Source organism: Nothobranchius furzeri, chromosome 7 (assembly GCF_043380555.1).
Source record: "Nothobranchius furzeri strain GRZ-AD chromosome 7, NfurGRZ-RIMD1, whole genome shotgun sequence".
NCBI lineage: Eukaryota > Metazoa > Chordata > Actinopteri > Cyprinodontiformes > Nothobranchiidae > Nothobranchius > Nothobranchius furzeri.
In genome coordinates this window covers 58861742-58875771 of record NC_091747.1, presented here as the reverse complement: position 1 = coordinate 58875771, position 14030 = coordinate 58861742, and the positions used below count along the sequence as shown (strand labels likewise).

At 41.2% G+C, this 14030-nt stretch overlaps 1 protein-coding gene across 1 annotated transcript in view; it reads right to left on the bottom strand.

The window, feature by feature from the left end:
- The window catches only part of arhgap21a (Rho GTPase activating protein 21a), a 93224-nt gene extending 83906 nt beyond the window's left edge, over nucleotides 1–9318 (bottom strand). The window contains exons 1-3 of the mRNA XM_054751044.2: nucleotides 9111–9318; nucleotides 8921–9037; nucleotides 7970–8198 (exon numbers count right to left, since the gene is read on the bottom strand). Coding sequence (XP_054607019.2) covers nucleotides 7970–8047 — 78 coding nt within the window. The 5' untranslated portion in view covers nucleotides 8048–8198; nucleotides 8921–9037; nucleotides 9111–9318. The remainder of the gene's footprint in view (nucleotides 1–7969; nucleotides 8199–8920; nucleotides 9038–9110) is intronic.
- Nucleotides 9319–14030: the final 4712 nt, after the last annotated feature.

Genomic DNA, 14030 nt, shown 5'->3' with positions numbered 1-14030 from the left:
GGCAGTACATAACCTCCTATCCCAAACAACACAGAGCACGTGTCTACTGTGAATGCTAGCATCCCACTGACAGGAAATAAAGAAGTGTTGAGAAAGAGAAATTTTACTGCATTTGGGTCAGTGGAGAGGTTTAAAAACAGAATAATTCATTTCATTTAAATCTAGCTTATCATTTTCAGAGCTGATTAAATACTTTTTAATGCATAATCTAGTTTTTGTTGCAATGGATCTAAAAACATCCCTAAAACGGTTTGTTTTCATCAACCACTAAGCTACGGACATCATAAACATTCAGTTTGCCCCACAGTAAAAACCTTCAGGCCACACCATGTTGCATCGTCCATGTTAGCTAAACATTTTGGTTTGATAATGAAGTATCACCTTATAGTTGGACTGCTTAATTATGTAAGAATATAAATACCAGGGTTTCCCCCAGCGCTTTATAAGCCTGGCGGCCTGCCAGGCTTTGCTTGGCCACCCGCCAGGCTAAGTGCTGCGGGACAGGGCGTGCGGACCCCCCCCCCCCCCATGACGGCCGAATCCGCCTGGCTTAACTCGCTTTCTGGGGGAAACCCTGAATCCAAAAACAAATGTTTTTAAATCAAGAGTATTCAACTTTATTTACATACACAAAAAGACACCTGGCAAAGTTAACACAAAGCTACAGAGCAAAAAATGTTATATATACGTAATATGCAAGGTTATTTAATTTGGATGAAGCCCTCAAGGAACTTTTTGTTGAACATCAATAGGTGCCATCTTGAAACCGGTTTTTGTAGCAGACATTTTATATTAACGTAAATCCAAACATATTGCGTATTTCTGAGACTGCAGTTACCCGTTTACATCAGCAGGGGGCATAGTTGAATTTTTAGTAGGTCACAAAACAGTAACTGGGATGATGTATTTGTTAAAAAAACACAGAAAAGCTTCTATGGAAGCTCGCATTTTCGAGCAGGGCGTAAGTAAACATAACGCAAGTCTTTTATCAGGAGGGTCAACAAGTGGAAATGAAGCCACAGAAGATCCACCTCTTAAAGTTGATAGCTAAAATAAATGGCTAACAAAGCAGTTGTCATTTGGAAGACGTTTAAAAAACATGCTTATAAAGCTGAATGTGACAAAAGAATTTTCTTTAAAAATGTGACTGTTTTGGGGATTTTGGGATAAAATTGAAATATAAAGCCCAACTGTAATGAGAAGTAATGAAATTCGGTAATGTGCACAAGAATTAAATGTCAGAGAGAAACATTCAGAAGTTATGGAAATTTTTCGACTACAACCATTTTCCACTATTTTAAGCAAAAACAAGCACTGGAGGTGGAGGCAGAAACTGCAAACCATAAGTGCACCAAAAGTAAACATGATGTAGCGACTCAGCCAAAAATGGCTATTTTCACTTTGTATGACAGCAAGAGCAAGTGGTGGGCAGAAATTTTAAATGCCATTATGAATTTGTTGGCTAAGGATATCAAGCCTCTCCAAAATGTGACAAAGAATGGTAAAAAAAGCTCTGAGATGGAACACCGAGGACAGAAACACTTTATTCAAAGACATCTTTGCCTTTGATATCAATCATAATTAGCATATTGTGATGTATTTTTGGTATTGCCGTGAACCCTATGATAGGGCCTACTCCCTACATACGACTTGACTTGCTTTACAGGCACTCCTGTAAATGCATAAGCAAAGGTTTTTGGGAATGATGCACATCACTGACTCTGTGACTTTTCTATTATCCATTCATGGTAAATGGTAAATGGCCTGTATTTGATATAGCGCCTTCTAGAGTCCTGGAACCCCCCAAGGCGCTTTACAACACAATCAGTCATTCACCCATTCACACACACATTCACACACTGGTGGGGATGAGCTACAATGTAGCCACAGCTGCCCTGGGGCGCACTGACAGAGGTGAGGCTGCCGAGCACTGGCGCCACCGGTCCCTCCGACCACCACCAGCAGGCATTAAGTGTCTTGCCCAAGGACACAACGACAGCGACAGACTGAGCGGGGCTCGAACCTGCAACCTTCCGATTATGGGGTGAGCACTTAACTCCTGTGCCACCGTCGCCCTACAAACCATGAAACCATGAAACCATCCCTTCATCTGAGGGCCCATTGATGCTGCTTACAGGAAATGATGTGGTTTCCTGCCAAGCCCAAGGCCCATGCATGGTGACACCACAAGCTAAGATAAGTCCTGATAACACTGTTACATAACGCTCGATTTAAACCACATTCTGCTATTTCGTGTTTTATTAGCTACACAAGGACATTTTTTCTAAGAAGTGTGTCAGATCATTTGAAATATGTGACCTTTTAGATGGCTCTTGCTCTGTTCTCTATTTATGTGCCAGCTAATACGGCGAGCACTGCATAATCTGTGGCTTATGAAGCCTGCAGGGTGTGGTGAACTGCCTTGAGAATTGTGTTACACAAAAACAGCGGAGCCCCTCTGTAACTCACACACAAACACAGATGACCAATGTCACGTCTGAAAGCCAAAGATGGGACCAGATAAGATGTGGAAGCTGAGAAAAAGCCTCATTCTGGCCCTGATCTGGCCTTCACTCTGCATCACAACCCTTTCTCCTCACACTTTGAACTCTCAACATCTTCATTCTAAAGTGTTTGATTGGATAAACAAGATCCATTGTGACTTACTTAAGTTTCAAAACAGCTAAGATGAGGAGGAATTCTACAACTCAACATGAAGAAAAGCTAAAGGTGATGCCCATTAGAGGGAGACCGAACTATCGGGCTGTTATTTACCTTTTCTATACACCGCCTGATATTTGTCCTTAGTAAAAACCAATTTAAAGACAGGCACATCCTCGGGCAGACCGGTGCTGTTGCAGAATTTTATTTAAATGTATTTTATGTTCACTAATGATATCTGCGTATACCCTAACACCCTCCAGTTGGGGGCCTCTACAGTTTCATGTCCCAAACATCTACAACTGTCCACATTCTCCAAACAACTAAAACCACAATCAAACAGCTCAGATGGGAAACAAGGCCATTTTAAATTGTAATAAATTAAGATACAACGATATTTGAACTTTATTTTAGAAGAGCATCTGACCTTCTCTGGTGTCTGCTGGGGAAAAAAAAATACCTTGAACAAATTTAGTTGAGGACCCCTGGAATAAATAAAACAATAGAATAAATTTCCTAAATGGAATTTGAACTCACAACCTCCATCCTGTCAGCACTTTCACACAGGGCAGCTCTTCTAAAATAAAGTTTAGGCTCTTCTAAAATAAAGTTTAAGTATTATTTTATCGTAATGTATCAAAATTGCTTTGTTTACAATCTAAACTGTTTTGATTGTAGCTGTAGCTGTGCTCGGGGAATGCAAACAATCACTGACACTTGGGACATGAAGCTCCAAAGTTCCCCAATTGGGAGGCGCCAGTGCCCAAAGAAAAAAGGCCTAGGGCCCAAAGGGTTAATACTGTAAATTCACTTTATTTAGGTGTCTAAATCAAAAGTTTGTTATATTCAGAGTTCAAAAACGAATTCAGCTTCAGAACTTTTGTACATCAACCGGTGCTATTAGTGGATTTTTTGCAGGAAATTAAGGAATGAAATGTCTAAATACATGGAAAGTGACCCATAAAAATTGGCAGTACAAATCAGCCATCAGCAAAAGAAAAAACAATATCGGTGGACTTCTGCAGCCCAGCACAACTTGATCAACACACTGTGGATGATCTTAATTCAGAAGCCTCAAATGCACACATTTAGTCTCGTCCAGGAACATCGACATATAAATATTGGACAATGGGTTTCCATAGCTCCAATAACACGTTTTTGAGGCCAAATGGGAGGTGGCCACCACCGCCATTTTGACCGTGTCACAGGTTCCGTCAAGCCCAGACAATTCCACAAAAGGGAAGAGAGGTGGAGCTGAGGGTGGGGCTGTAAGGCTGGGATCAACTGACAACACCCAGTCGAACTAGCTACAAGCTAACCTGAAGCTAACCCAAAGCCAATGCCGAGATGGGAGCTAAGCTGACGGAGGTAGCAACCTAGCTACAACTGGAGTTAACTGTGCACAACACCAGAGCTTCTGAGTCAGAGATACGCCGGGCTGACCGCTGGGTAAAACCGGGTGGAACACAGAGGTCTCCGAGAGCTTCACAAGCCGGCAGCCGCACAGCAGACAGGAGCTGCGATCAGACAGAGATGCGCCGAGCTGTGGGGAGGGGAGAAACGGGTGGAAAACATCGGTCTCCTGAGAGCTCCACAAGCCGACAGTCGGAACCCAGCTCCACCAACATGTTATATTTCAACCCATTTTCTAAAGTGCAGCATTATGTTAAATGCACTGGGTTTTACCCTATTACATTTAAATTTCATGGTTAAACAGTACATGTTAAAATCTAAGCTCAGCTCAGCAGTGACCTAAAATACATAAATATAATTTTACTTACCGAAAAAAATGAAGTGGAGACTCCTTGGACGCTCTATTAGTGCAATTAATGTCACAGCAAGTCATTTTGTCCAACAATTGCACAAATAATATCCAAAAAAGAATACACACACACAGAGACTCAAAATCCTGGAGCAGTTTCCAGGCCAGACCGAGGCTCTTCTGAGGCCTTTCCCCGAAGCTAGCTCTGTGGTCACGTGGTGGGTCGGATGCTCATTAATTATACAGAATTTTAGGCTTTTAATACACTTTAACAGAAGAGTGAGAAAAAAACTCACCCCCCTCAGAGTTGTCATGAGTGTAAACTAGATCATTTAAGCCAAAAACATGTTTTGGTACCAGGCTGTAAACATGTTTATTTCTGCTGTGAAATTGGTATTTTTAACATGGGAGTCAATGAGGATTTGCTCGCTTCTGACACCGGCCCCTAGTGGATGAGGGTGGAACTGCAATTTTGGTAGTTCCGGGTTGGCCTCAATTTTTGAGCCGCATTGTGGGGTCTTGTCCAGGAAACAGTTATGCATCTCCATTTTCAGTTTTACCGGAATAACTGGGAGGAAGGTCAGGTGTAAAAGTGAGGAGAAACACTTCAGAGTGCTGCTTTATTCCATTAACACGTTTGCTCTCTGTGTGAATGTGTGCAAAGACACAAGACAAGTCTAGTCTGGTTCAGTGTCATGTTCAGTTAATGTGTGAGAGCCTTGATGTGCTGCAGAAGACAAATTTGCTTCTCAGATGTATGCAAATCAAAATCACTCACTCTCCTCTCTGACTGATGGGCTGCCATGACCTAAAACTCTTACAACCGTGCATTTAATTTACGATGCATATCTTATAATCTTACTAAAGCTTGTATAGAAGAACGACTGAACGACAAGACTATTTTAAACCCAGCTAGGAGATCTGAGTTTTCTTCTGACGTCGTCTGTGGAAAAATAAAAAGGCTTCCACTTTTTGACCACTATGGATTTCCCAGACTCCTGAAGTGATTCACATCCACTTCTTGTAACACCATTCAGGAGGAGAAAGACAACAATTCCAGCACCCTTTTTCCAGTAACATTCATTTTTCCACTGGATAAATATAGCACCAGTGAAAATACATGAGAATGGAGGACGGATGAAAGGCAAGCATGTGGACATGGAGGAAACAAAGAGCTGGGGGTTTATAGCGTTAGGAGGGGTTGTATTTAGAACAAAGTGGAGACCATCACCATCTCATCCTCTCCAAAATGAGAGAAAAATGTTCGCTAATGCACTACTACTCACCGTTACCTTTATATACATTCATGCATGGTTTTAGACCTTCTTTTGATACTTTAATTCTATTAATTCAGACTCCAGAGACAGAAATACACATATAGAATCGTTCTTTGGTAATACAAAAAAGAATATCCAGAAATTTGATCTTTTTAAAAGAATTTTCAGGAAAACCTTTCAATTGTTTTTAAAGGGAAACTGCTGTTTTGGCTTGCTTTTAGTACCCCCTAGAGTCTATCTCATCACTTATCTTCTCGCTGTGTGTTCCTCTTTTTAGCACCTTAATTTAACTGCGGAAATATCTCCTCAGCCTTCATTAGGGTCTACAGGAGCTGTTCATCACTACCGTAAATCAAACAAATCAGCTGTGTTCATGAGCTAAAACCTCCAGGAAATGTGCTGGAAGCAGACTCCAGCTCCAATGTCAGCTCCACTTTAAAGACTAACAGGGACTGGACCGCTACTCTGAGGTTGCAAGTGCGGTATTCTGGCCACAGAGGGTGGTGGGGGGTCTGAGTGACATTTCATTAACACTGTTAAGGGTTATTTTAGCATATACTGGCTCAAGAAAATAATGTAAACATGAAGCGATTCCATAGTGTGCCTTTAACACTCAAAGCCCCAGAGATGTAAAGAGCTCGGTGCCTCAGCTGTCTGCATCCACCCTGAAAAAAAAGTGAATGAAATGGAATCAGCGCTGTCCACATAGGGTGCATTTATCTTAATGGTCACAGCAGCTGTGCCTAAATTTTAACCGTGTTGCTTCCATGTTTTGGCAGTAACAAGGTAGGGGTGTGTCGGTGGTCGCTGCAAGGGTTGTCATGGAAAAGACACCCCTTCGAATCTCCCTCATTAGCAAGCTGAAATGATTCCGGAGCTGCTCAGGGACTCGGCTCTCACTGGACCCCGAAGGAGTCAGCCATTAGGGTTTAAAACTCAGGAGTCTTTTGTCTCTTTAGGTTAAAAGACCTAACCAAAGCAGGTAGTCATGGTTAAATACAAGACTCCAATCTACTGCATCAACATCGCCTGAATAAATCCACAGAGTCGAATTCCATTTTTCATAACTGCATCTTTTCTTGTTTAAACCAGCTGTCAAAAACCTTGCAATGCCTCGGACTCGTGCGTCTCGGCTGGTTTAATGTTGTTATGGTAAAAGAAAATTGAGTTTTAAAGCCGACTGATGTATTTTGGATTCATTTTAGATGCTTGGACTTAACAGCTGAGAGTTTGTGAGGATTTGGTGGTTTTAGCTTTCCACTGAGAGCGAGAGTTAAGTGTTGTTGTGGGAAGCATTTATTAGATTGCTGAAATGGATACGAGGTAAACCTCACTGCCGTGACACTTAGTGCTGCAGGAGAAGGAACTGGAAATAGTTCACAGCAGCTCCAGCTTCACTTACTGAGAAAAATCCTACTAATAAGCTGTAATACTACCTGTTAATTCTTTACTTCATCAGCCTTGAAGAAACCATAAAGCCATAAGCACCAGTAAAAACCATTGCATTCAGCTTTTCTGCGACTCCCGTCAACCGCTTCATAACCTCCAGCACTGTCAGGATGCTGAGTTACCCTGTTACCAAAGATTTATGTCATCCATCCTCAGCTAGTTCTGACACGGTAAGAGGATTAAAGCCACACACACACACACACACACACACACACACACACACACACACACACACACACACAGCACTGTTACCATTTTCGGATGATGGATTAATCCAAAACATGCGACCGCTGCCTAGCCGGCCTGTAGTGATGATTGCGATGATGTAACCACCGAGGCTACAGGGAAAGGACGAGCTCGACAATGTTCTATCTTTTTCAGTTTGGCATGCAGACCAACAAAGAGCCCAGTAACATCAGTGCTTGCAAGTATAGAACTCTCTTTGTGCACTTAACCAGTTGTCAGAGAGGAACAAAATGAACCCTATCACCCCAAACGCTGGCAGATGGGCTGCAACGCTTAAGCTCACACTCCCCAAGCAAGGAACTTCCGAGACATGTCATGAGGTTTCTGCAAATGAGGATGTCTTCAAAAACAGCCCTCATAAAGTTAGGCAGAGCGAGGGTTTTCATTGGAAATGGCGAGTTACAACAAGTGCAAGTGTTTTTCTACACAGGAGCAGCGCCACAGAGGTGGCTTTGTGTCAGGAATAGAAGAATCTCATCAGGGCATTTCTAAACTGTCTGAGATTATTTACAGTGTGATGAATTCAGTAAACATTTACATGGAAACAGTTTTAAACCACAGGGTCTGGCTCTACCTGACAAGGGGGAGTTACAGCTGCGTGTTTGAGCTCTTCATAGTCTTGGGGTGAATCACTCCAGTGGGCTGCCATCATTTCATTTCAGACCACAGAGGGGGCAGATGTCCTTTAGTGCCCACATTGAGAAGAAGTGGATGAAGATCCAAAATTACAAAAAAGAATGGAAAGAGAGAAAAGATCCTAATCCACACCATTGGCTTTCTTCATGTCCACCAGCAGCTTAAATCTGCAGGGGAAAAAAAACAACTAAATTAGTAAAAGTACCTTGAGGACTCTGCTTTGGTAAACTATTTCTACTTAATTATGTTTTGGAGAACTTGATCACAAACTTTACAACAAAGGTCAACTATACATAACTTCTTATTACAATAATACCAAATTATAACCTGTAATTATCTACAATGCAACTCTGAAAATGTCTTTCAGTGAAATAGTGGAATTATAAAGGTAAACGACCAAAATATAAAGTATTTATTTGGCTTGTTGTGAATATGAGTAATGAAACACGTTCGTAATTACAGTAGTGGGGAAATAAAACGAGTTATAGCAGGTGCATTGTGATTTGATTTATTATTACTACTATTTATTGCGATTTTGTGCGACTAAGATGTTTCATTATTTTAAAACAAACCACACGAGACCCTTAAACTTGGGTATTAGCATAAAACATTTGCAAACATTGTGAGTTTTTAGTAAGAAAACACAAATATGACGTTTCCGTTAGGAAACGATGTGCTACGGCCATCACGAATGAAGCGAGACCGTTAGGAGGGAACATGCCGTCTTCTACATGGCACACAAGCGGCGAAAACACGGATTTTCATTTGTTTTAACAGCTGCTTTAAGACACAAAATCCCCGTGTGGCTGTTACTATCCGAGCTGTTGTTGACCAAGCTGACCAGGCAGGCAGACGACAGGTTGTTGCTATAATTAAGAACAAAACCTACCAGCTACAAATCCCCAAAACTGGCCCCGAAACACCGATAAAACACGCTGTTCGTGTTCCTGTGAGAAGTAACGTGCTTTCCAGATGCCTCCGTCGATCCAAAGAAGGGTTCAAAAGGCTGTCAAGAGATTACAAAGCGGGTTATTCATTCTTCTTTAGGGGCACCCTGACTGACCGCTGACGTCCACTACCTGTTAGCGAAAACACACCGAAAAAAACACGGTAAACGCCCGTCACGATGCATTTCTCTGTCAGGGAGACGCGACGAAAATTTACCCCTCGGTGTTCATTCATGTCCACGCGTCTGCGAGGTTCATATCGACGGTAAAATCTCAAAATAGAGACAAAAAGTAACGTGTACTCCTATGAGGTCCCGTTTGGCAGCGCGCGACAATCTGAATACACACACACTGACGACTGGACTGGAGGCTCCGCCCATCCACCTACCTCCTCGAAGGCTTCCATCCAATCAGGGAGAGGTTTTAAAATTGGAATTTACAGGCGGGCCTATTGGAGGCGTTGTTACATAACAGCTCAATAAAGAGTGGAAGCTGGTTTCTGGTTCCTTCTGGTCGCCAACTGAAAAGAAAAAATACTGAAAAGATGTAATAATTTATACAATATTCGATTAATTTATGTAAAGTACTTTACATTTAATATGTTTGAAAATATATATTTAAAAATGCATTTCCTTATTTTGCCGACCCTATTGCTTTACATCTAACTGATTATTTTGCATTAAAATAAGTATTCTGACTTTCATGAATGCTGCAAAACTAAGTCTGAAAATGGGTTTGATATTTTTAAGGCAAAAATGCATAACCATATGTACTGATGTTGTTTTAAAACTTTTTATGCAAACATTATTTTATATTATACATCAACATTTGCAGGAAAATCCAGGATTTTTTAAAAGTCCTATGTTTTGCCTAATCCAATTTTTGGGGCTCTTGACCATCAATCAATCAATCAATCAATCAATCGACCAACCAACCAATCAATCAATTTTATTTGAAGAGCACCTTCCGCAACGTTATCAGAAGCCCAAGGTGCTGAACAGCATCATAAAAACATTCCCAGTACCTGGGCATAAGAGCAAGATAAAAACACAAAATCATAAAATAACAAGCAAGTAATATTACAAATGCAGAGAGGTAACTCAATGAGACCGGGGCGGATTTAGGACTGAAGAAGATCCGGGGCTTAACACACGAGTGCGCGCACACACACGTGACACTTACTAGTCAACATCATATATATATTTGTCTTGTACCACATAATTTTTAATCTGAAGCTACATATTAAGCATATTCATGTCAGAGTATTGTTCCTGTTAGTGTGTAGTGTGAGATGATAGTAAATATTCCCTTTCTTTCTCCAACAACTTTACCTGATAGTCAGCTAACTTTAGGCAAGCCAGCAGCACAACAAATATTTTCAAATAAGACTCACAAACCTGAGTCAACACCAGTCTCATCAAAGCTGGTGTTCTGTCGCTGTAATTTTGGTCTAAAAAACGCCCTTATGTCCATCTTTACATTTGCATTTCAGGCAGAGACTGTAGAAGAAGCCGGCTGCTGAAGGGCTTCTTCAGTGGTGGAAGCTCAGGCAGGCTGTATACAAACTACAGCCAGCTGCTCCCTCTCTGTTGGACTTTGGTACTGCATGTTACTTCCACGTTTTAGATCTGGGGCTTTTCGTAAAACATTCGGGGCTTGAGCCCAAGTAGCCGGGCCTAACGCCGCCCCTGAATGAGACTAATCAATTAAAAACAAATGGTGGACAAAATAAGATCAAGCATCTTGATCAAAAAGAAGAAGTATTAAAAACCACAATGTCAGGGCAATTCAATGAACCCTATCGCTGAAAAGCAATCAAATAGAAATGAGTCTTTAAACGAGACTTAAAGACTTGAAGGGATGGCGCCTGCCTAATGGTCAATGGCAATTCATTCCACAAAGATGGAGCCAAAAAAGAAAATGCACAATAACCCCTCGATCGATATTTCGACCGGGAGACCACCAGAAGTTCCTGCTCGGCTGAGCGAAGAGACCGAGATGGAACATACTTGTGTAAAAGTGCAGTAATGTAAGAGGGCACCGCCCTGGAGGGCCTTATAAACAAGAGTTAGGATCTTAAATTTAGCTCGATATTTCACCGGGAGCCAGTGCAGAGCATCCAGCACTGGAGTAATGTGATCTCGGCATCTAGTACCTGTCAGGAACCTAGCCACTGAGTTCTGTACAAATTGGAGCCGTGCAACCGTGCACTGGCCCAGACCGGCATACAGAGCATTTCAGTAGTCTAGACGGGACAGGACGAAAGCATGCAACACAGACTCCAGATGAGCTCTGGACAGCAGAGAACTGATCCTGGATAGTCGTTTCAGATTAAAAAAACAGGACCTCACCACCGTATTTACGTGACCATGTTATGTTGTTATTTCCTCATGAAAAAAAATACTCAAAGCTGATTTTTGCTTCACTCGTGCATTTTCCTGCCTCAGCTATAAATTGTCTATCTGTCCAGCGACTGCAAAAACCTGGACGGAGTTGTTGCTGCGTTATCTCTTCCTCATCCACGGAGTCTTAAGGTCGTATCCCTCCTCTCCTGGACTGTAAACACTAACACTCAGTCTTTCTGTGTAGCTAGTAGGAAGTTGAATCTGCAGTCTCCCAGTTTGCAGCTGTGTACTATGCTGGAAGTCACACGAATGGAGGCGGGGTTTCATCAAAACCAAGTGTTCTATATCCGGGTAAAAGTAATGGTTCACCAAAATATCTTGCATTTAATAAAAAGATGACATCTTAACAGTGACAACAGTAATATTTCATTATACACTGTGCCTACTGTTGCTCTGGAAGGTGTAAAATAGCATGACACAGGCTCTTTAAAAGTGGAACTATTCCCTGCTGCATTTCCGGGGGCATCCAGAGATCAAATCTGGAAGGAATCTCTTTATATTTTTGGCCAAAATGACCATGTGTCAAAACACTGATAGCAATGTAAACATTTTAAAGTGATGAAAAGCTGTGAACTTTAAAAAGTCAGAATTACTAAAAAGATAATAGCAATCCACTTTGGTCTTTGCTGCATTTAGTAATAGTCAATATAGTGACTATTTACAAAAATGTATGCAGAAACTGACTTGAAATTGAAATATCCTTGGAATAGAAAATTTATTGCCACCTATTATCAGTTACAGCTTCAGAAAAAGCATATAGTCTAATAATAATAGTAATAATGCATTTTATTTGAAGCTCTTCTCTAAAAAAATCACTTCAAAGTGCGGGGAAATAAAACAAAAACAAACACAACAGAGAAAAATTATTACAGTGAATGACTATAAAACCGGGATAAAATGTAAATTACTGTTACAGGGAGTTGGCAATCAGATGAGTCTGGAGTATAGCCTGCTGTGAATCCTGCACACACATGTGCAGCCCTTCAGTGCCCAACATTCAACCGGTGAAACATATTTGCCTTTCCATTATCAACTGTAACAGCACTGTCCTTAACTTTATTATGGTGATTTGTAGGGCATGGCAGCCACATGGGACTCAGTAGAGCGTAAAAAACATGGCGGCACAGCTGATCCATGCAAAAACAAAGACTGACAGTGTTCTGTTAGGAGCTCCACAATAGAAGGTAGGACAATAGGACGAGGCTCCCCTGGTTTAAGAGAAGCGCTATTGTCTAAAGATCTGGTGCATCCTCTCAAAAACAATGGAGAACTCAAACTGATGGAAGAGGGTCTCTGCAATACTGGATGTTAAACAACATTTTATTTGATTTAATATTGGTTTATTAAATCAATCAAGTATTGGCCTCGCTGACAAAACTCGAGAAAAACAATGTTTTCCAGCAAGCTGCATCTTTATAGATTACATGTGTGTATAAAAATTCTCCCCAAAACCATCAGAACAGTTTACTGCTTTCTGCTCATGTGGTATTTTGGCTCCTAAAACACTTCAGTTTAGTTTTCCTGAACGGTGCGGAAGCTTCCCAACCTTTCTGATTCCTTTACACTGAACATGCAGCTGCTGGGTGACTTTCAGCACAGGAAAGATTATAAGCTCTTTTGAAGCAGCAGAATGTTTAGCTGGATTAGTACACCACACGAAGCTCAGATTAAGGACAGGTGGAAATGACTCTGCAGCCCTCGATACTGATTCCTTCATTCACAAACACCCATCAAGATACCTCTTCATTCATCAAGCATCCATCCTAACTCACTGAATATATATATTTTTTAACCAGGAGTTGAGACTTAAGAGAATGACGAAGGCTGCAGGTATAAGATCTGGCACAGAGTCAGATGACTGGATGAAACCCAGCAGCAGCCTCCAATCCATCAGGCCTCCTGGGTAGATCGTCACAAACTAAAGACACCGACCCCTGCAGAAGATGTTCTTTCTATTTGTGAACCACGGCATGCCACTGTCGCTGTATGCACTTTCACTTCAAACAGAATAACGAAGATTATTCTTGCAGTTTTTTAACCTGCAAACTGACTCTGAAATAAAGTGTTGGTCATAAATGCTCTACAAGCACATTTGAAACAAAATCCTCTGAAACAGGAAAAACTGGGCAAACACTTCACTCTTGACTTGAACAAACACAAAGATTGTCATCTGTCTCAGCACACAATGTGTTAAATTTGATTTAACATAAAAATATATATATATAAGTCATCAATGTTTCATCAGTGAGGTAGGTCCTTCCAGAGGTCAACCGATATTGGTTTTTCTATTGCCAATACCGATGCCGATGGAGACACATGGCCCATATGTACTGCCGTTTTTCATGGGCCAATTTCCACGGTCAGTATCTGAATGTTTTCCACCTTATTTTCATGATAAAATGTCAGTTGATGCACAAAATTGCTGAAGCTTAATCAGCTTTTGAACTGTCAAATTAAAAACTGTTGCTCACTGCTCAGTGTTAGAGTTAGACACCTTAATAATGTAAATTTAGAGTATTTATTATGTGGATGTTTTTGGTGAATGAAAAAATATATTTGAATTAAATTCTGCAACAGCACCGGGCTGCCCGAGGACGTGCCTGACTTCAAATCAGCTTTACAAGGACAAATATCAGCTGATGCATAA